Below are 24,510 nucleotides of genomic sequence, written 5' to 3'. Positions count from 1 at the left end.
GCAGTTTAGTCACCTCAACTTGCTCAATTTCCACATTATTCATTATGAGATGTAGTAGGGTTTAGTGAATGATTTGACCCAAATACAATGCTTTTAGTTTTGGAAATATTCAGGACTAACTTATTCCTTGCCACCCATTCCGAAACTAACTGCAACTCTTTGTTAAGTGTTGCAGTTATTTCAGTTGCTGTAGTAGCTGACGTGTATAGTGTTGAGTCATCCGCATACATAGACACACTGGCTTTACTCAAAGCCAGTGGCATGTCGTTAGTAAAGATGGAAAAAAGCATAAGACTCTGACTATACTTTAACCAGAATAAGACTCTGACTATACTTTAATTTAATTTATAAGGAAATACAAACTAACCACAGTACTTAAGTGGTAGCCTTTCTTCAAATGTATGTACAACGTACAGTGCATTCGGAATGTATTCAGACCCCTTGACTTTTTCTACATTTTGTTACATTACAGCCTTATTCTAAAATGGATTAAATTGAGTTTTTTCGTCATTAATCTATACACAATACCCCATAATGACAAAGCGAAAACAGTTTTTTTGTAAATTTTTGCAGAAAAAAAAACACATGACATTTACATAAGTATTCAGACCCTTTACGCAGTAGTTTGTTCAAGCACCTTTGACAGTGATTACAGCCTCGAGTCTTCTTGGGTATGACGCTACAAGTTTGGCACACCTGTATTTGGGGAGTTTCTCCCATTATTTTCTGCAGATCCTCTCAAACTCTGTCAGGTTGGATGGGGAGCATCGTTGCACAGCTATTTTCAGGTCTCTTCAGAGATGTTAGATCAGGTTCAAGTACGGACTTTGGCTGGGCCACTCAAGGACATTCAGAGACTTGTCCCAAAGCCACTCCTGCGTTGTCTTGGCTGTGTGCTTAGGGTCATTGTCCTGTTGGAAGGTTAACCTTGGCCCCAGTCTAAGGTCCTGAGCACTCTGGAGAAGGTTTTCATCAAGGATCTCTCTGTACTTTGCTCCGTTCATCTTTCCCTCAAACCTGACTAGTCTCCCAGTCCCTGCCACCACCATGCTTCACCGTAGGGATGGTGCCAGGTTTCCTCCAGACATGATGCTTGGCATTCAGGCCAAAGAGTTCAATCTTGTTTTCATTAGACCAGAGAATCTTGTTTCTCATGGTCTGAGAGTCTTTAGGTGCCTTTTGGCAAACTCCAAGCGGGCTGTCATGTGCCTTTTACTGAGGAGTGGTTTCCGTCTGGACACTCTACTCTAAAGGCCAGATTGGTGGGGTGTTGCAGAGATGGTTGTCCTTCTGGAAGGTTCTCCCATCTCCACAGAGGAACTCTAAAGCTCTGTCAGAGTGACCATCGGGTTCAAGGTCACCTCCCTGACCAAGGCCCTTCTCCCCCGAATGCTCAGTTTGGCCAGGCGGCCAGCTCTAGGAAGAGTCTTGGTGGTTCCAAACTTCTTCCATTTAAGAATGATGTAGGCCACTGTGTTCTTGGGGACCTTCAATGCTGCAGACATTTTTTGGTACCCTTCCCCAGATCTGTGCCTCGACACAATCCTGTCTCAGAGCTCTACGGATAATTACTTCGACTTCATGGCTTGGTTTTTGCTCTGACATGCATTGTCAACTGTGGGACCTTATATAGACAGGTGTGTGCCTTTACAAATCATGTCCAATCAATTGAGTTTACCACAGGTGGACTCCAATCAAGTTGTAGAAACATCTCAAGGATGATCAATGGAAACAGGGAGCTCAATTTCGAGTCTCATAGCAAAGGGTCTGAATACTTATGTAAATAAGGTATTTCTGTTTTAAATTAAATTACATTTGCAAAAATTTCTAAAAACCTGTTTTCGCTTTGTCATTATGGGGTATTGTGTGTAGATTGATGAGGAAATTTTTTTATTTAATCAATTTTTGAATAAGGCTATAACGTAACAACATTTTGAAAAAGTCAAGGGGTCTGAATACTTTCCGAATGCACTGTATGTATACAGTTTTTTTGTTGGTACATTAGGAGAGGAGTCGGAACTAAAAATCCCTAAAAAGGCATAGCGCCTCAAGTACAAAGACGTACTTTGCTTTATGTATTTTTTTTGTGTGTGTGTTTTTTGTTAAACGTCTGCTCATCCCACATGCCCACACACTCTTTATATATGTAATGTATACAATACCTATGTATTTATACTATGATCCTCCTATTCTATGGAATGCCCACCGCCCTCATATGTCATGTTTGCTAAAATGTTTTACCTGGTTCTTCAATGATAGACGGAACAGTTAAGGTTAACTTTAATCTATACCAACAAAATCCTATTTATCACATGGAAAGTACTCGGGCTCCATGATGGGGAAAAAAGCATATGGTTCTCGAACGCTTAAAGAGATTGTCAGCAGATGTGGTTTTCTTGCAAGAGTTACATTTTTAAAAAATGAGAAATTGAACATTTAAAGAGGAGCTGGGTTGGAGAGGCCTATGCTGCCACCTACTGTAGTAACAGCAGAGATGTAGGCATCCTGATAAATACGCATACACAATTTTCCCTAATTTCCCAGCACATGGACCAAGAAGGCTGTTTTCTAATGTTGAATTGTACCTTACATGGTGAAAAATACACACTGATTTCATTGTATATCCCACCAGGGGCTTTAATATTATTCGATAAAATCCAGACAGGAACTATTATTTTAGCAGGTGACCTAAATTATACATTTGATAAGATTGACAGATTTAAGTAATAAAAAAAGGCACATTTAGGGAGCCTCCAAAGAGGCAGAAAAATGTCATCTCTACAAATGATTTACAGGACATTAAATACGAAAAAATAAAAACCCTTACCATCACAAATTTAGACATAGAGGACAGAGAAAATCGATATATAATATAATTTGGGGATGCCATTAAGGCGTACATTAGGGGGATGATAATCTCATACTCTGCAAAAGTGAAATCTGATTTAGAAATGAAAATTAAAGGAAAAAAATCATTATTTTAGAAAAAGCCCATAAAGATTCTTTACATGGTAAAGAAGAAAATATATTTTGGAACATAAGCAGGAATATGATCTTTTACTTTTGAAGAAAGCCAACAACTACAGGTTAAACTCAGAGCATACTACTTATTTGCAAATAAACCTGCTAAACATCTCACAGCTCTCACAAAATGAAAACATGCTAAACCAGTTATAATTTTAAAAGATAAAAGATACAAAAGCGTTAATTAGAAACAACAACTCGATTAATGACAAAAGCTTCTATTAAAATATATATACAGTACCAGTCAAAAGTTTGGACACACCTACTCATTCAAGGGTATTCTTTATTTTTTACTATTTTCTACATTGTAGAATAATAGTGAAGACATCAAAACTATGAAATAATACATATTGAATCATGTAGTAACCAAAAAAGTGTTAAACAAATCAAAATATATTTTATATTTGAGATTCTTCAAAGTAGCCTCCTTAGACTCAACAACTCTGATGCAATTATCAGCAGAAAAAGAATTATCACTAAAAACAGAGATCACCCAAGAATAAATATTAGATACTGTTAAAACATTTGCACGGAGAAAGCACCAGGAATGGATGGCTTTCCCATAGAATTCTATTCAACATTTTGGGACAAAATAGCCCCCTTATTTACACAAATGACAACACACGTCACTCAATTCAGTGCTTCCTAGTTCCATGTATCAAACAGTTATTTAAGTTATATTAAAACCAGGAAAATCTGGAGAGTTCCCTGCTGATTATAGACCCATAACTTTAATAAATTGTGACAATAAAATAATAACAAAGCTTAATGGCAATAAAATGACAAAGGTCTGACCAGACTTGATACATATCAATCAAACAGGGTTTATTAAAAATAGAGACTTGTAAACAAATACAATAACACTTTTCAAATTAATACAATACGCAAAAAAACTAGATAATTATGAATATTTATCAATAATGTCTGTTGATGCCAAAAAGGCTTTCGACTGTCTTGAATGGACTTTTCTATTGAAACATTTTGAATCTTTCAACTTTCCAGCTGAAATAATACATTTAATAAAAAATGTGTGTAAATGTTCTGAAGCAAAAATATATACAAATAATACATTATCTGATGAAATTGCTTTAGATAGAGGCACAAGACAGGGATGTACCCTCTCCCCCCTCCTGTTTGCACTGGCAATTGAACCGCTTGCAGAAAGAATTAGACAGGACCCAAGTAACAGCTATCAGTATTGGCAAACGTTAATATACAGTATGTCTGCATGTTTAAAAACATGGCGTATGGGGGTGTAGTGAGATACCTGATGGGTTGGACGATTTACATTTTAGCAGACAATCTTATCCAGAGCAACTTACAGTTAGCACATACTGGCCCCCCGTGGGAATCGAATCCACAACCCTGGCGTTGCAAGTGCCATGCTCTACCAACTGAGCTACAGGAGGGCCTGGAGATTACAGGAGATGCTCTTCTCATCACTCATCTGTATCATCACTCAAAATGTATACTACAAACGTGGAAATCAATCAATCCGCCATCATTAACACAATGGAAAAATCGAATGATTTATTATTGAAATATTGAAAGTGCATGGGCTACGGAGAGAAACATAATGGTGCAGTTTCAGGCCATGTGGCAAACAATAATACAGGCACTAGGGATGGAGGTGTGAGCATGTGGGTCTGGCCAGAGGAGATGTAGTTGTTGTTTATGTGTGGCTGTAGGTTGTTGTTCATATGTGTATGTTTGTAGCCTAGTTGGTGTAAAAAAAGTATTATGAAAAAAAAGCCAACAACTAAAATTAGACCCTCAATATTTATTGAAAGGAGCATCAAGCTCATCACCGTGCACTTTCACCACCCTGTGATGTTCATCATAATTGATTTGATCTGTAGCCTAAGAAACTGTGTCATTAAATGTTTTATCGACATGTACTTTACTCGCATAAAACGGTTTTATGGTCACCTGTTTAATGTCAAGCCATTTTGAGGATGCTGACATTTCTGAGGGACACCGCACTGTACATATCTGATGTTAGAGAAGCTTCCATTGAAATACACTCTCTGGGTTCTATTGGATAAATAACTTTCCAACCATGTGATGGCAAGTGAGTTTCTTTAATAACAATTTATGATCAATAACGTCGAAAAGTTAGAATAGTAAATGTTAGCGCACGGTAAAGCGTAGTGCATAAGGGAAGTACCAAAACACCTTGATATATGGGAGGTGCATGCAAGCATATGAGGAAATTTGGCTAGGATGGAAGAAATTATATCGTAAGACCTGCAAAAGGGCTAATGTAAACCAGAGAAAAAACGCACTACCCTCCCGTCTCCAATAAAAAAAACACACAACCCTCCCCAAAGCAAAAACAAAATTTAGACAATCCTCCCCTATGTTGGATCACCCCACCATGATTGGTAAGTTAGCCTAGCCAGTTATCTAAACTTGTGGTAATCATGTCCGAATACTGACCGGGCATGCAGGGCAGGTGACCAGGGGCTGGTGCCCCCATTGATTCTGTTAGTCACTCTCAATCAAATATCATTAACATGGCATAAGTCATGGGAAAATGTGTATAATTGCAGGAAATTATCTTTAAAACTGCAAATGTTTCTCTCCACCCCATGGCAAAATGGGTAGAATTTCAGGAAATTTGCACACAAAAAAAAATGGGGCGGCAGGTAGCTTAGTGGTTAAGAGCGTTGTGCCAGTAACCGAAAGGTCGCTGGTTCTAATCCCCGAGCCGACTAGGTGAAACATCTGTCGATGTGCCCTTGAGCAAGGCACTTAACCCTAATTGCTCCTGTAAGTCGCTCTGGATAAGAGCGTCTGCTAAATGAATGAAAAAAAAATTAAGTGTTATAAAATTGCTAAAATGTATCTCCGCCCCATGGCAAAATGTGTAGAACTGAAGAAAACTTGCTTTAAAACTGCAAAACAATATCTCTTCCCCATGGCAAAATCAGTAGAACTGCATGGAATGTGTTATAAAATTCTCTCTCCGCCCCATGGCAAAATGAGCAGAACTGCAGAGAACGTGCTTTAAAACTGCAACATTAGCACCCCATTGAGAATTGCAGGCAATTAACTTTAAAAAGGGGGGGAGGGAGGGAGGGAGGGAGGGGGGGGGGCAAAATGCTAGAGGTGATGATCAAATCATCATGAGGAGTCGCATCATGCAGCCTTAGAATGTATTAGAGATCAAAACATATAGTCTAAGGTTTGTATCACAACTAAAGTTGCAAAAAATCACTCTAAATTAAGCATATAGGAGGACCTGTTTCATCACTTTGTTAACCTTTGTTAACCGCTCAACACAGAATAGCTGCATGTGCGCACTCCCTCAGAAACTGTATAATATAAAATATTGCCACGGGATTATAATCAAATCTTGTCTGCTAAATGGGTAAGTGTAGCCCACAGCAATATGGCATAGCCAGATCAGGGCCTAACATAAGGATGACTCAGAATACACTATTCTGTTCTTCTGAAATACATTTTCTTCATATCATGTTCCTTTAGACCTGCCTAAAATAAATAATGGGTTTATTGTGAAGGTGTAGGCTATATTAAATGGATTTATTAGACTTTTAAAAATGTAGATGTTCCAAAAGGTCCACATCAGTGGCTTGTAGGCTATGTGTGGAAGCCTGGAGATGCTAAACGTGTTTATGTTCATTAACGGTCAATTACCGTGAGACCGGCAGTTATTTGCATGACAGTTACTGGCTGACAAAATGTCATGACCGCCACAGCCCTAATCCTAATAGTGTTTGATGTTATTCAGGATTAGTTAGATTGAATAAAATATAAATGTAAACAACAGTTCAATGCTGCTATTCAGTCAGATGACTGGATAAAACAGATTATTAAGGAAACATGTTGGAATTCCATTTGGTATGTACAGTATGAGTTAATTCATTAGCTTTTTAAGTTAAACTTTCATAAAGGCTAGAGTCATCTGTATGGGTGGTGGTTATGCAGTCAGTGTGTGCAATAAGCCACCTTCTCTATGCCAACTGCCAAGCCCTCTCCTCTTCTGACCACACAGCTGCTGTGGCATTACACTGGGAAGGATTAGGAAAGAGCTGTCAGGGTGACATAGGTGCCAAGAGGGTGTGCCAGTCGTTAGCTCTAGCTACCCCATATGGCTAAATTAACCCAATACTAAGGGCATATCAACACAGGTTCAAGTGCCATTTGGCTGCCTTCTATCTCTTCTGTGCCAGCTACACCCATCAGTATGTAGTAACACCATGGCCATGCCCAGCACTATTACTACGGCAGCAGGGGCTGCCAAGGCGGCTGCAGCCAAGTCTTTGTACCAGTAGTGAGTAGTGTGACTTTGAGCCACCATGCCCATGACACAGGCCCAGCCCCATAGACCTGCAGTGAATTCTGGCGTAACTGGCGGACTTATTGGGTCAAAGGCTCACCGTGACCTCCCACCAACCAGCCTGCCTGTCCACCCGCTGATTGCCTGACTTGCTGGGATGCTGTGCACTATACTGTATGAAAAACTACTAGGCCTATGTGTAGTTTATCTATGGAGTAAACTGGGATTGCGTAAGTCTGACCACCTCTGCTGTGAAGTCACACAGGACCATTCTAGTCCAGAGGAAATAGGACGGTCACTCAGCAGACCTGGGTTCAAATACTATTTCAGTCACTTCAATCACTTTTCAATACATTTAAAAACAAGTACTCCCATGCATTTAACCCGGGTGTTTGGAAATAGTATTTGAAATAAGTATTTGAAAATACTTGCAAATACAATTTGGTAGACTATTTGTTTTTTACAAATAACCATTCAAATACACAGAAAAAAGTATTTAAAAAGCAAATATTCTGAACACAGGTCTGTCACTCAGTAAGTGAATGTGATCTCCCTGCCAGCTTTTAATGGCACATGGCAGCTACACCATCTGCTCCTCTCTTCTCACCTTTGCTGACCTAGCCAGATTCTTTCCACTCGTGACGAGTTATGTTTTCCATGGTGCTTGACAAGACCTTGTTGTGGCCACTGGAAGTCTTTATTTTTAAAACAAGCATTGTAAATGATGCACTGACGTCGTCTGCGTGTAAATTTGGCCCTTGTTGTCACTGGTGACCCCATTCTCACAGGACAGAGACGAGGCTGCTGTCTCCTCACTCCGAAGCATAAATATTTATGGAAAGTTCACGCTGTGCGTCATTGTTGTTTGCAGAAGAAAAGGGATTCTATACTATGTTCTGTAGGAACTGGTTAGCATGTGACTGGTTTGCACGTGTAAGGTACAATGTCACCGTTCTCCCACCCATGCTGAAAATACAATGGATTAAATAGCTTTGTGGAGTAGATTATGAATTGTCTTAATGCCATATCCACTGTACTGCAATGACTCTCCACAAGCAGAGAAGTAGAATGTCCTCTATAGAGAAGCAGTGTATATAACACAGTGAGCTGTTTTATGAGAATCTTCTCCCTCTTTTGTCTCTGTGTCCTTCTCTCCTAGGTTGCCTCCTACGTGAGAGCGGTGAATGATATTTATGACAAGGCCGACTTTGACGGACTCAAGCTAATCAACTTCAAAGTGAAATCCCTCAGTGTAAGAACTCCACTCATACTACAGTATGATTACCCCTAAGCTAATCAAGCTAAGCTAGCAACTTGATATGTGCAATTCACAAACTAGTTATGTTTTCCCTTTCTTTCTCTTCTCCTTGGACTCAAAGGCTCCTTTATGGTTTTTGGGAAGAGCTATTATATACATAATTCACCATCCTCAGGTGCTGCTGATGTGTCTCCTATAGGTCATGAAAGAGGAGGACGAGACCAACCCCCTGAATCGGCCCTTCATCGGCCCAGAGAAGCTACTCAGTCTGTTCTCTGAGAGTAACTGGGGAAACTACTGTCTGTCCTACCTGCTGACCAACAGGGACTACAGTGGAGTGCTGGGGCTGGCCTTTGAGGGCAAGACAGGTGAGAGGCAAGGACTGGAAAGCAATAGAGACACACACACGGGCACAAGCACTCTTGCTGTAATGGGACCTGATCTAACAGAATCCCCTCAGCAGTCACAACATGGACATAAAAATAGACCCACCCCCTCCCACTACCTCTTAAACACTACCGCATTACACACACATACAAACCCACACTCTCTGTGGGTTGTGGAGAGCAGTGCGTCTATTAGTAACAGTTGAGCTAGCTTAGCACCTTCCCAAGTGATCGGTATTTGCCCTTTGTCCATTTCTGGCATTGACATGTGACAATATAGTGAAAGGTTGATAACAGATAGCCACACTGACAGCCACCGTCATCCCCGGCCCCTCCCAACACCCACATTGGAAATGTTTCCATGCCAAGTCTAAATAAATAGGGTCATTGGATATTTGACCTTCACAGCATCATCTTCATGTGACTTTGAAAGGAAGTTAACATGGCTGTTATCAGGCCCAGTGCTTTTACAGGTCCATAAACTAGGCCGTGTCGACACTCACTGTGGATTTTTAAGATGGTACGTGTAGAATAGATACTTTTGCTGCTGGCCTGTTTCCAAAGTGTGCTGAATTATGGCACTACAGCGTATGCCCTGTGAGTTTTCTCTCCCTATGGACAGAGTTCACCAATCAATATTCCTGAATTTTGACTGCGCTCCAATCACAGCTGCATCTCCAATCAAAGTTGCGTGTCCAATGTCTTCTCTAGAAGCGAAATTCACATCTGACCTTTCCACATCTGATATGCATCTTATTTTACCTAACTCGACCTGTTTGAATACCCCAGGTTTTGTGGGTAAAGTGTTTTACGGAAACAAATAATCTTTGCAAAACACCTCTGGCATGTCATCAATGAAACACACAGTGCTGCCATTCTATGGACAATGTGACATTTCTTAATGTCACCGCGGTTTCACAGGCCGGTGACAAAGCCTTCTGTTTTATTATTGTTGTTGGTGAGGAAGTGGGGGGGGACCTGTTCCCACAGTGGGTGGAGCACCTTGGGTGTTTCCATCACATCGTTAGCTGGGCCGCCTTTGATTGGCTGATCAGAGGGGCGTGAGCGAGTGACTTTCATGAATCCTATGTGACCTCCCCTCTCCCCCTCCCCTTCATGGTGCTATAAACCCTGTTGAACCCTGGTGTGTGTGTCTTTGTCCCCCCCCCCACACACACAATCAGCCAGCCCTCTTATGCCCCCAATATGGGTGTGTTCATATGTCTTTCTCTAAAAAGAAAGGGGAAAAAACCTTGTCAGTGTGGTGGGGGGTGGGGCGCCACTTTCCACTCCCACATAAGTAACATTCCTTTTCAAAGTGACAAGCTGATTGCATAGGAATGGATGGTAATTTTGAAGCAGCAACAATAAAGGAGGTTGTTTAAAGAACTCCTTAAAACTGTGGTAGTGTAGTGGTTAACTACCTGTTCATGTTTTACTGAAAAACCAGGTTGGGATCAGTTCAATTCAGTTGTTAACATATAGACTAATATGTTATTAAATTGTGTTCTTACACTGGTACAGTCATGCCCTATGAGAGATGTACAACTGTGCATGTGCGAAAATAAAGAAAGGGCATTCCCGCGTTCTGGTTGAAACACCAACGATGAACATGTGTGTTTATTCCTCCATTAAGTAAGCCGGTATTCCTGTCCTGAATATGACAGCACCAACAGGTTATGGGCCCAGAAGGGAACATGGAAGCCGATGGAATAGATTATGTTTCGACGGAGATGAAAAAAACTATGAAATATGGGAGACGAAGATTTTGGGGCACTTGCGTTTGCTAGGGCTAAAGGCCACCATATTGAGCATGGATGAAGATGAAGAAGACGGAGAGAAAAATGAAGAAGCCTACGCCGAATTGATACAGGTTTTGGATGATAAAAGTCTTTCCCTGATAATGAGAGAAGCAGCAGATGATGGGAGAAAAGCGTTGAAGATATTGAGGGAACATTATGCAGGTAAAGGGAAGCCACGTGTGATTAGCCTCTACACTGAGCTAACTTCTCTTCAGAAAGACGCTGATGAAAGTGTTACGGACTATATCATTCGTGCTGAGATGGCTATTACAGCACTGAGGAATGCTGAAGAGACTTTAAGTGACGGGCTGTTGATTGCAATGATTCTGAAAGGTTTGCCCGAATCATTTAAGCCGTTTGCCATCCACATAACGCAGAGTGACGAGCCGACAACTTATGGCAAGTTCAAAACCAGGTTGAGGAGCTATGAAAGCACCGAGAAGTTTAGCGCCATTTCCACTGACGACAACGTGATGAAGGCAAGTAACATTAAAGTTAGCTGGCCAAGAGGAAGAGATAAAGGGACTGAGATAACCTGCTTCAACTGTGGCCAGAAAGGGCACAAGGCCCGGGAATGTACCGTTACTGGAGAGCACAGAGAACGGAGACAGTGGTGTAGTTTTTGCATGAGCTCCACTCATACTGTGTCAGGGCGTGCTGTAGGTGTAGTGGTGGAATCAAACGCAGGACTCAGAACGATAATCCAAAGACTTGTATTAAAGCCAAAACCAAGGCAAAAGGACAACTGGCCCGAAGGCGAAAATACGCACGAAGGCGAAATAGTAACAGCGCACAAACAGGTGCGAAAATACTCCAGCGCAGTGGAGAGAAGCTCAACCGAGCGAAACACACGACTGACGAAAATCAATTACACACAACACTAGACAAACACAACGAGAAACTTATAGGACACTAATTACTCCCAAACTAGAAACAGGTGTGAAAACAAACAGACAAAAGCAAACGAACATGAAACATACAACGGTGGCAGCTAGAATTCCGGAGACGACGAACGCCGAAGCCTGCCCGAACAAGGGAGAGAGGCAGCCTCGGCCGAAACCGTGACAGTACCCCCCCCTTGACGCGCGGCTCCAGACGTGCGCCGACTCCGGCCTCGGGGACGACCAGGAGGACGCGGAGCAGGGCGCGTCGGATGCCCCCGATGGAATTCCGTCAGGAGCGACGGGTCCAAAATGTCTCTCCTCGGCACCCAGCACCGCTCCTCCGGACCGTACCCCTCCCACTCCACTAGATACTGGAGACCCCCCATCCGACGTCTCGAATCCAAGATGGACCTCACGGAGTACGCCGGTGCCCCCTCGATGTCCAACGGGGGCGGAGGAGTCTCCAAGATCTCATTTTCTTGGAGTGGGCCCGCTACCACCGGCCTGAGAAGGGACACATGGAACGAGGGGTTAATACACTTATACTCCACAGGTAGCTGTAATCTATAACATACCTCGTTCAACCTTCTCAGGACTTTAAATGGCCCTACAAACCGCCGACCCAGTTTCCGACAGGGCAGGCGGAGGGGCAGGTTTCTGGTAGAGAGCCAGACTCGATCACCAGGTGCGTACACCGGTCCCTCACTGCGGTGGAGATCAGCGCTCGCCTTCTGACGTCGGAGGGCCCGCTGCAGGTGGACGTGTGCAGCGTTCCACGTCTCCTCCGAGCGCCGCGCCCACTCATCCACCGCAGGAGCCTCGATCTGGCTCTGCTGCCAGGGTGCCAGAACCGGCTGGTAACCCAACACACATTGAAATGGAGTTAGGTTAGTGGAGGAATGGCGTAGGGAATTCTGGGCCATCTCGGCCCAGGGAACGTACCTTGACCACTCCTCCGGCCGGTCCTGGCAGTATGTTCTGAGAAACCTACCCACATCCTGGTTTACGCGTTCCACCTGCCCATTACTCTCCGGGTGGTACCCCGAGGTGAGGCTCACCGAGACCCCCAACCGCTCCATAAACGCTCTCCAGACTCTGGAGGTGAATTGGGGTCCCCGATCAGCCACAATGTCCTCGGGTACCCCGTAGTGCCGGAACACATGGGTGAACAGTGCCTCGGTAGTTTGTAGGGCAGTAGGAAGACCCGGCATGGGGAGCAAACGACAGGCCTTAGAGAACCGGTCCACAACGACCAGGATAGTAGTATTCCCTTGGGAGAGGGGAAGGTCTGTTATAAAGTCCACAGAGAGGTGGGACCATGGTCGTTGTGGAACGGGCAGGGGTAGCAACTTACCCCTAGGCAGATGTCTAGGCGCCTTACACTGGGCGCACACCGAGCAGGAGGAAACATAAACCCTCACATCCCTTGCCAACGTGGGCCACCAGTACTTGGCACTAAGACAGTGCACTGTCCGGCCGATACCCGGATGTCCAGAGGAGGGTGACGTGTGAGCCCAATAGATCAATCGATCCCGAACCTCGAGCGGAACGTACTTCCGACCCTCCGGGCACTGTGGTGGACTAGAGTCGGTGCGTAACGCCCGCTCGAGTTCAGTATCGACCTCCCACACTACCGGTGCCACCAGACACGACTCAGGCAGTATGGGAGTGGGCTCCACGGACCTCTCCTCCGTGTCATACCGCCGAGACAGCGCATCTGCCTTGCCATTCTGTGACCCAGGGATGTACGTGATTTTAAAAGTAAACCTGGTCAAGAACATACTCCATCTTGCCTGGCGAGGGTTCAGCCTCCTCGCCGCCCGGATGTACTCCAGGTTACGGTGGTCCGTCAAAATGAGGAAAGGGTGTTGAGCCCCCTCAAGCCAGTGCCTCCACACCTTTAGAGCCTGTACCACGGCTAACAGCTCCCTGTCCCCTACGTCATAGTTCCGCTCCGCCGGACTGAGCTTCTTAGAATAAAAAGCACAGGGGCGGAGTTTAGGTGGCGCGCCAGACCGTTGTGAAAGCACGGCTCCTAAACCGGCCTCTGACGCGTCCACCTCTACCTGGAACGGCAAAGAGGGATCCGGATGCGCCAGCACCGGGGCCGAGGTAAACAGGTCCTTCAGCCTCCCAAACGCCCTGTCCGCCTCGGCCGACCACTGCAGACGCACCGGACCCCCCTTCAACAGAGACGTGATGGGAGCTGCCACCTGTCCAAAACCCCGGATAAACCTCCTGTAGTAATTTGCAAACCCCAAAAACTGCTGCACCTCCTTCACAGTGGTTGGTGTTTGCCAATTACGCACGGCCGACACCCGGTCTACCTCCATCTTCACCCCTGACGCAGACAACTGATAACCCAAAAAGGAGACCGACTCCTGGAAAAACAGACACTTCTCTGCCTTCACATACAGGTCGTGCTCCACCAGCCTCCGCAACACTCTACGCACCAGGGCCACATGCTCGACACGGGTAGGCGAGTACACGAGAATGTCATCAATGTACACAACCACCCCCTGCCCCTGCATGTCCCTGAAGATCTCATCCACGAATGATTGGAAGACTGACGGAGCGTTCATCAACCCGTATGGCATGACCAGATACTCGTAATGGCCCGAGGTGGTACTAAAGGCTGTCTTCCATTCATCACCCTCCCTGATGCGCACCAAGTTGTACGCGCTCCTGAGATCTAATTTTGTGAAGAAACGCGCCCCATGCAACGACTCAGTCATGGTCGCAATCAGCGGGAGTGGATAACTGTACTTCACCGTAATCTGATTGAGACCACGGTAATCGATGCACGGGCGCAAACCACCATCCTTTTTCTTCACAAAAAAGAAACTCGAGGACGCAGGGGAAGTGGAAGGCCGTATGTATCCTTGTCTCAGAGATTCGTCTATGTAAATCTCCATAGCTTTCTTCTCCTCCTGAGACAGAGGATACACATGGCTCCGTGGGAGCGCAGCTCCTGCCTGGAGGTCTATCGCACAATCTCCCTGCCTATGGGGTGGCAACCGCGTCGCCCTCGCCTTACTAAACGCAATAGCCAAATCCCCATACTCAGGGGGAACGTGCAATGCGGGCACCTGGTTTGGACTCTCCACCGAGGTAGCCCCTACGGAAACACCCAAACATCTACCCACACACTGAGCAGACCACTCCATCAGAGCCCTCTCCTGCCACGAAATAGCTGGGTTATGGGTACTCAACCAGGGCATGCCCAGCACCACCGGATACGCAGGAGAGTCAATCAGGAACAGCTGAATCATCTCCTGATGACCCCCCTGCGCACACATCCTAAGTGGCGCCGTGACCTCCCTGATTAAGCCCGTACCCAACGGACGGCTATCTAGGGCATGAACGGGGAAAGGAACATCAACAGGAATAAGGGGAATCCCTAACGCTAAACAAAACTTCTTATCAATAAAATTCCCAGCCGCGCCTGAATCTACCAGCGCCTTATGCTGGGAATGAGGTGCTACCTGTGGAAAACGCACAGGCATACAAAAATGGGCAACAGTGAGCTCTGGGTGAGTGGGGCGCCTACTCACCTGGAGGGAATCCCCAGTGCGGAACCTGTCGTCATCTCCCCTAGGAGGCCATCCCCAGCACCTAGCCGCGGTGTGTCCTCCCCGACCACAGTTGGTGCAGTGGATGGACCCCCTAGCCTGCCGACTCCTCCTCTCTCTAGCGCCAGCGCCCCCGAGCTCCATGGGACACGGCTCGGAGGCGCTGGAGGGTGAAATGGACGGACCCTCCGCAGGACGTCCGCGGGTAGCCAGTAGGTTATCCAGCCTGATGGACATGTCGACCAGCTGGTCGAAAGAGAGGCTGGTGTCCCTACAAGCCAGCTCCCGACGGACGTCCTCTCGTAGGCTACATCTGTATAGATCGACGAGGGCCCGATCATTCCACCCTGCATCTGCCGCTAGAGTCCGGAATTCGAGCGCGAATTCCTGGGCACTCCTCCTCCCCTGCCGGAGGAAGGTAATAGTCGCGGCGTCGATCTTCCTCCACTCCGCGTTGGCCCATTCCAACGCCTTCCCGGCCAGGCAGGAGATCAGGGCGGACACGCTCTCATGCCCCGAAGGTGCCGGGTGCACGGTGGCCAGGTATAGCTCCACCTGGAGGAGGAATCCCTGACACCCAGCCGCGGTTCCGTCGTAGGCCCTCGGGAGAGAGAGTCGGACTCCTCGAGGTTCCGGCGCTGGAATGGGCGGACTGGCCGATGGTGCTGGCAGGGAGGGAGGCGGTGGAGGCGTACCCCAGCCTCGGAGGGTGGTGATCACCTCCTGCAGGGCGGTCCCCATCTGCAGGATTTGGTCCTGTTGTTCCCGAACCTGGGCCTCCAGTCTCGTCTGTCCTGCTTCGGCTCCTGCTGATTCCATGGTAGGTGTGTAATTCTGTCAGGGCGTGCTGTAGGTGTAGTGGTGGAATCAAACGCAGGACTCAGAACGATAATCCAAAGACTTGTATTAAAGCCAAAACCAAGGCAAAAGGACAACTGGCCCGAAGGCGAAAATACGCACGAAGGCGAAATAGTAACAGCGCACAAACAGGTGCGAAAATACTCCAGCGCAGTGGAGAGAAGCTCAACCGAGCGAAACACACGACTGACGAAAATCAATTACACACAACACTAGACAAACACAACGAGAAACTTATAGGACACTAATTACGCCCAAACTAGAAACAGGTGTGAAAACAAACAGACAAAAGCAAACGAACATGAAACATACAACGGTGGCAGCTAGAATTCCGGAGACGACGAACGCCGAAGCCTGCCCGAACAAGGGAGAGAGGCAGCCTCGGCCGAAACCGTGACATACTGACGCAAATTGCAGACGAAAAAGAAGGGACAATGTGAAACAAGCAACAGATGCTGAAGGCCACACATTTGCATTCAGAATAAGTGACTGTCAGGTTCGTGGACTGAAACAAAAAGGGCTGATGGTTGATACGGGAGCAACGTCACATATAGTCACGGACATCGGGAAGTTTAAGGAGTTTGACGAGACTTTCAAACCGGAAAAACATTCTGTGGAGCTGGCTGACGGAACAAGAACGAATGGTGTCGCGGAGAGGAGAGGTGCAGCGGAAGTTTACCTGAGAGACAACACTGGTCGTCGGGTGAAAACAACGCTGACGAAGGCGCTGTACGTGCCGTCGTTTCCACAGGACATTTTCTCTGTTAAAGCAGCGACAGCCAACGGAGCTTCAGTCAACTTTCGACAGGGGTGTAACAAGCTCATCCACAAGAACGGTACCACTTTTGACATCGAGGAGTACGATAGACTTTACTATCTTAACACTGTAAGAGATGAAAATGATGATGCATGTCATGGGTGCTATAATATTCACACATGGCACAAAATTCTTGGCCACTGTAATTTTGAGGATGTGTCAAAGTTAGAAAATGTGACAGAGGGAATGAAAATCACAGGTAAGATTGACAAATCTACCCTCAACTGTGAAATCTGCACACAGGGAAAATTTGTTCAGAGCAGAAACAGAGAGCCTGATGAAAAGGCAAATGTGTGCCGATTTCACAGTTGAGGGTAGATTTGTCAATCTTACCTGTGATTTTCATTCCCTCTGTCACATTTTCTAACTTTGACACATCCTCAAAATTACAGTGGCCAAGAATGTTGTGCCATGTGTGAATATTATAGCACCCATGACATGCATCATCATTTTAATCTCTTACAGTGTTAAGATAGTAAAGTCTATCGTACTCCTCGATGTCAAAAGTGGTACCGTTCTTGTGGATGAGCTTGTTACACCCCTGTCGAAAGTTGACTGAAGCTCCGTTGGCTGTCGCTGCTTTAACAGAGAAAATGTCCTGTGGAAACTTGTCCACACTGATTTGGCTGGCCCTATTGAGCCAGAGGCAAAAGATGGGTTCAGATATACTCTAGCATTTACGGATGATTATTCAGGGGCAGTTTTTGTGTATTTCCTAAAAGCAAAGGGTGATACTGTAAAAGCTACTGAGAAGTTTATTGCTGATGTGGCCCCTTATGGGAAAATAAAGTGTGTCAGGTCAGATAATGGCACAGAGTACACAGCCAAAGAGTTCCAGTCACTGCTCAGTAAGAATGCCATAAGACATGAAACTTCAGCCCCTTACTCACCCCATCAAAATGGGACCGCTGAGAGAAATTGGAGAACACTGTTTGAAATGGCAAGATGCATGCTACTTGAGAGCAACCTACCAAAGAAATTGTGGACATATGCTGTAATGACTGCTGCAGTAATTCGCAATAGGTGTTACAGTAAGCGTGTAGGACAGACTCCATACTACATGATTACTGGGAGAAAGCCTGATCTTTCAAAGATGAAAGAATTTGGATCTGTTTGCTATGCATACAGACAGAACAAGAAAAAGTTGGACTCAAGATGTGAAAAGGGTATTTTTGTCGGGTATGATAAAAATAGTCCAGCATACCTAGTCTACTACCCAGACACTGGAAAAGTTCTTAAAAAAAGATTAGTCAAGTTCGTTACAAAAGGTGTAGTCGAACGCCAAACTCAGACAGATTTGGAAATGAGTGATGATCTTCATGGGGAGAGATTTGAATCCCCCATGCCAAAAGCCAAGATGGCAGATCAAAATTCAGAAGAGACACAAGATGTGCAAATCGAGACTTCAGATAGTCAGAGTCCACGCTATCCAGACAGAGCGAGGAAGAAACCCCAGTACTTAAAAGACTATGAGTGTAAAGTGAAGGGTGATGACCAGATACCACCTAGTGTTGACTACTGCTACAGAGTAATGTGCAATGCACCACAAACCTTCAAAGAAGCAAGGATTTCACCAAAATCAGAGATTTGGGCTACTGCTATGAAGGAGGAGATGGATTCCCTTAGGGAAAATGATACATTCACATTGACTACACTGCCAGAGGGTAAAAATGCAGTGGGGGGCAGGTGGGTCTATGCAGTCAAAAACAATTCAGATGAGACTGAGACATACAAGGCAAGATATGTTGCAAAGGGGTATAGTCAAGTGGCAGGAATAGACTATAAGGATACTTTTTCTCCAACTGCAAATATGACATCAGTACGTTGTTTGATGCAGCTAGCAGCTCAGTATGACTTAGAGTTACATCAGATGGATGTCAAAACAGCATATCTACATGCTCCTATTGACTGTGAAGTGTACATGGAGCAACCAGAGGGTTTTGAAGTCAGGTCAGATACAGGTGAGCAACTAGTCTGCAAACTGAACAAGTCACTGTACGGCCTGAAACAGTCAGGAAGGAACTGGAACAAAATGTTGCATGATCACCTTAGTGAAAATGGTTTTACACAGAACCCAGCTGATCACTGTGTTTATAACAAACAAACTCCAACAGAAAGGATCATTTTGATAATTTGGGTCGATGATCTAATTATCGCTGCTAGTGATAGTGACTCACTCACAAGTGTAAAAGAAATGTTAAGTGAAAAATTTTAGATGAAAGATCTTGGGAGGCTTAGACATTTCCTAGGCATTGATTTTACACAAAGTGAAGGGAAAATAAAGATGAACCAAACAAGGTACATAACCAAGATACTGAAAAGGTTTGGTATGTCAGACTGTAAAACAAGGTCAACACCATGTGAACAAAAACAAAACTTTGATGGTGATGGTGAACCTATTGATTCAAAAAGGTATCGTGAAGTGATAGGCAGCTTGATATATGTGATGACATGTGCAAGACCGGATATCAGTTGGATTGTCAGCAAGCTGTCACAATACCTATCAGAACCAAAAGAGCAACACTGGATAACAGCTAAACATGTGTTGAGGTACTTGAAGGGGACAATGAATCAGGAGTTGTGTTACAAAAAGGGGGTGGAAAAACTCAACCTCGTAGCATATAGTGATGCTGATTGGGCAGCAAATCAAAGTGACAGACGAAGCATAACAGGGTATCGTTTTAGTTTAACTAAATGTGGACCTGTTATTTCAGGCCCAAATCCCCGTCATTCACAGGAGAAAGAGACAGAGATATCGTGGACGTAGGTCGGGGTGCCTTGTAAGGATCCGACGGCGAGCGAGGAAACTGCCTCTTCCATCAATCCTATTAGCCAATCTTCAATCATTGGAAAATAAATTAGATGACCTACGATTACGCTTATCCTACCAACGGGACATTAAAAACTGTAATATCTTATGTTTCACCGAGCCGTGGCTGAACGACGACATGGACAACATACAGCTAGCGGGCTATAAGCAACATCGGCAGGATAAAACGGCTGACTCCGGTAAGACAAGGGGTGGCGTTCTGTGTATATTTGTAAACAACAGCTGGTGCACAAAATCAAATACTAAGGAAGTCTCGAGGTTTTGCTTGCCTGAGGTAGAGTACCTTATGATAAGCTGTAGACCACATTTTACCAAGAGAGTTTTCATCTTTATTTTTCATAGCTGTCTATTTACCACCACAAACCAATGCTGGCATTAAGATTGCACTCAATGAGCTGTATAAGGCCATAACTAAACAGGAAAACGCTCATCCAGAGGCAGCGCTCCTAGTGGCCGGGGACTTTAATGCAGGGAAACTTAAATCCGTTCTACCTAATTTCTACCAGCATGTTAAATGTGCAACCAGAGGAAAAAAACCTCTAGACCACCTTTACTCCACACACAGAGACGCATACAAAACTCTCCCTCGCCCTCCATTTGGCAAATCTGACCATAACTCTATCCTCCTGATTCCTGCTTATAAGCAAAAACTAAAGCAGGAAGCACCAGTGACTCGGTTAATAAAAAAGTGGTCAGATGACGCAGATGCTAAGCTACAGGACTGTTTTGCTAGCACAGACTAGAACATGTTCCGGCATGCATGAGAGCACGAGCTGTTCCGGATGACTATGTGATCACGCTCTCCGTTGCCGATGTGAGTAAGACTTTTAAGCAGGTCAACATTCAGAAGGCCGCAGGGCCAGACGGATTACCAGGACGTGTACTCCGAGCATGTGCTGACCAACTGGCAAGTGTCTTCACCAACATTTTCAACATGTCCCTGACTGAGTCTGTAATACCAACATGTTTCAAGCAGACCACCATAGTCCCCGTACCCACGAACACTAAGATAACCTGCCTAAATGACTACCGACCCATAGCACTGACATCTGTAGCCATGAAGTGCTTTGAAAGGCTGGTCATGGCTCACATCAACACCATTATCCCAGAAACCCTAGACCCACTCCAATTTGCATACCGCCCCAACAGATCCACAGATGATGCAATCTCTACTGCACTCCACACTGCCCTTTCCCACATGGACAAGAGGAACACCTACGTGAGAATGCTATTCATTGACTACAGATCAGCGTTCAACACCATAGTGCCCTCAAAGCTCATCACTAAGCTAAGGACCCTGGGACTAAACACCTCCCTCTGCAACTGGATCCTGGACTTCCTGACGGGCTGCCCCCAGGTGGTAAGGGTAGGTAACAACACATCTGCCACGCTGATCCTCAACACGGGGGCCCCTCAGGGGTGCGTGCTCAGTCCCCTCCTGTACTCCCTGTTCACCCATGACTGCAGGGCCAGGCACAACTCCAACACCATCATTAAGTTCGCAAGCAGTACCGGAGTGCCAAGTCTAGGTCCAAAAGACTTCTCAACAGCTTCTACACCAAGCCATAAGACTCCTGAACAGCTAATAATGGCTACCCGGATTGTTTGCACCCCCACCCCATATTTTTACGCTGCTGCTACTCTGTTAATTATTTATGCATAGTCACTTTAACTCTACCCACATGTAAATATTACCTCAACTAGCCGGTGCCCCCACACATTGACTCTGCACCAGTACCCCCCTGTATATAGCCTCCCTACTGTTATTTTATTTTACTTCTGCTCTTTTGTTCTCAACACTTTTTTGTTGTTGTTGTTTTATTTAATTTTTTTATTAAGAAATAAATGCATTGTTGGTTAAGGGCTGTAAGTAAGCATTTCACGGTAATGTCTACACCTGTTGTATTCAGAGCTTTTGGCAAATAACATTTGATTTGATTTGATTTGATTGTCCTGTTGGAAGGTGAACCTTGGACCCAGTCTGAGGTCCTCAGCGCTCTGGAGCAGGTTTTCATCAAGGATCTCGCTGTACTTTGCTCCATTCATCTTTCCCTCGATCCTGACTAGTCTAACAGTCCCTGCCACTGAAAATCATCCACACAGCATGATGCTGCCACCACCATGCTTCACCGTAGGGATGGTGCCAGGTTTCCTCCAGACGTGACGCTTGGCATTCAGGCCAAAGAGTTCTGTCTTGGTTTCATCAGACCAGAGAATCTTGTTTCTCATGGTCTGAGAGTCCTTTAGGTTCCTTTTGGCAAACTCCAAGCGGGCTGTCATGTGCCTTTAACTGAGGAGTGGCTTCCGTCTGACCACTCTACCGTAAAGGCCTGATTGGAGGAGCGCTGCAGAGATGGTTGTCCTTCTGGAAGGTTCTCCCATCTCCACAGAGGAACTCTGGAGCTCTGTCAGAGTGACCATCGGGTTCAATTTTATTGGCCACATGCGCCGAATATAACAGGTGTAGACATTACAGTGAAATGCTTACTTACAGCCCTTAACCAACAATGCATTTATTTTTTTATAAAAAAGTAAAATAAAACAACAACAAAAAAGAAGTAAAATAAAATAACAGTAGGGAGGCTTATACAATGGGGTACCGGTGCAGAGTCAATGTGCGGGGGCACCGGCTAGTTGAGGTAGTTGAGGTAATATGTACATGTGGGTAGAGTTAAAGTGACTATGAGTAGCAGCAGCGTAAAAAGATGGGGTGGGGGTGGGGGGGCAGTGCAAATAGTCCGGGTAGCCATGATTAGCTGTTCAGGAGTCTTATGGCTTGGGGGTAGAAGCTGTTGAGAAGTCTTTTGGACCTAGACTTGGCACTCCGGTACCGCTTGCCATGCGGTAGCAGAGAGAACAGTCTATTAGGGTGGCTGGAGTCTTTGACAATTTTGAGGGCCTTCCTCTGACACCGCCTGGTATAGAGGTCCTGGATGGCAGGAAGCTTGGCCCCAGTGATGTACTGGGCCGTACGCACTACCCTCTGTAGTGCCTTGCGGTCGGAGGCCGAGCAGTTGCCATACCAGGCGGTGATGCAACCAGTCAGGATGCTCTCGATGGTGCAGCTGTATAATTTTTTGAGGATCTGAGGACCCATGCCAAATCTTTTCAGTCTCCTGAGGGGGAATAGGCTTTGTCGTGCCCTCTTCACGACTGTCTTGGTGTGTTTGGACCATGATAGTTCGCTGGTGATGTGGACACCAAGGAACTTGAAGCTCTCAACCTGTCACCTCCTAGACCAAGGCCTTTCTCCCCCGATTGCTCAGTTTGGCCGGGTGGCCAGCTCTAGGAAGAGTTTTGTTGGTTCCAAACTTCTTCCATTTAAGAATGATGGCGGCCACTATGTTCTTGAGGACCTTCAATGCTACAAAAATGTTTTGGTACCTTTCCCCACAATCCTGTCTCAGAGGTCTACAGACAATTCCTTCGACCTCGTGGCTTGGTTTTTGCTCTGAAATGCATTGTCAACTGTGGGACCTTATGTAGACAGGTGTTTGCCTTTCCAAATAATATCAAATCAATTGAATTTACCACAGGTGGACTCCAATCAAGTTGTAGAAACATGTCAAGGATTATCAATGAAAACATGATGCACCTGAGCTCAATTTCGAGTATCATAGCAAAGGGTCTGAATACTTATGTAAAAAAAATTAAATACATTTGCAAACATTTCTAAAAACCAGTTTTCTCTTTGTCATTATGGGGTATTGTGTGTAGATTGATGAGGAAATATTTTTAATTTAATCGATTTTAGAATAAGGCTGTAACGTAACAAAATGTGGAAAAAGGGAAGGGGTCTGAATACTTTCCAAATGCATTGTATATACATTACCAGTCAAAAGTTTGGACACACCTACTCATTCAAGGGTTTTTCTTGATTTTTACTATTTTCTACATTGTAGAATAATAGGGAAGACATCAAAACGATGAAATAACACATATGGAATCATGTAGTAACCAAAGAAGTGTTAAACAAATCCAAATATATATTTTTTATTTGAGATTCTTCAAAGTAGCCACCCTTTGCGTTGATAACAGCTTTCCACACTCTTGTAATTCTCTCAACCAGCTTCATGAGGTAGTCACCTGGAATGCATTTCAATTAACAGGTGTGCCTTCTTAAAAGTTAATTTGTGGAATTTCTTTCCTTCTTAATGCGTTTGAGCCAATCAGTTGTGTTGTGACAAGGTAGGGTTGGTATACAGATGCTAGCCCTATTTGGTAAAAGACCAAGTCCATATTATGGCAAGAACAGCTCAAATAAGCAAAGAAAAACGACAGGCCATCATTACTTTAAGACATGAAGGTCAGTCAATCCGGTGCAGTCTCAAAAACCATCAAGCGCTTTGATGAAACTAGTTCAAGTCACAGACACATCTCAACATCAACTGTTCAGTGGAGACCACGTGAATCAGGCCAATTGCTGCAAAGAAACCACTACTAAAGGACACCAATAAGAAGAAACACGAGCAATGGACATTAGACTGGTGGAAATCTGTCCTTTGGTCTGATGAGTCCAAATATAAGGTTTTTGGTTCCAACCACCATGGCTTTGTGAGACGCAGAGTTGGTGAATGGATGATCTCCGCATGTGTCGTTCCCACCGTGATGCATGGAGGAGGAGCTGTGATGGTGTGGGGTTGCTTTGCTGGTGACACTGTCAGGGATTTATTTAGAATTCAAGGAACACTTAACAGGAATGGTTACCACAGCATTCTGCAGCAATACGCCATCACATCTGGTTTGCGCTTAGTGGGACTATCATTTGTTTTTCAA

The 24,510-nt window shown here is 45.1% G+C and overlaps 1 protein-coding gene across 1 annotated transcript in view; it reads left to right on the top strand.

Moving 5' to 3' along the window:
- Positions 1-24,510, top strand: part of LOC311137652 (disintegrin and metalloproteinase domain-containing protein 10) — a 73,768-nt gene that overhangs the window by 24,070 nt on the left and 25,188 nt on the right. Inside the window, exons 7-8 of the mRNA XM_084172167.1 lie at positions 8,487-8,579; positions 8,785-8,953. Of these exons, the coding sequence (XP_084028293.1) occupies positions 8,487-8,579; positions 8,785-8,953 (262 nt within the window). The remainder of the gene's footprint in view (positions 1-8,486; positions 8,580-8,784; positions 8,954-24,510) is intronic.

The sequence above is a fragment of the Coregonus lavaretus genome (assembly GCF_964263955.1).
Source record: "Coregonus lavaretus genome assembly, chromosome: 11".
NCBI lineage: Eukaryota > Metazoa > Chordata > Actinopteri > Salmoniformes > Salmonidae > Coregonus > Coregonus lavaretus.
Note: the sequence above shows the minus strand (reverse complement) of the source record. Positions and strands in the feature narration are given on the sequence as shown.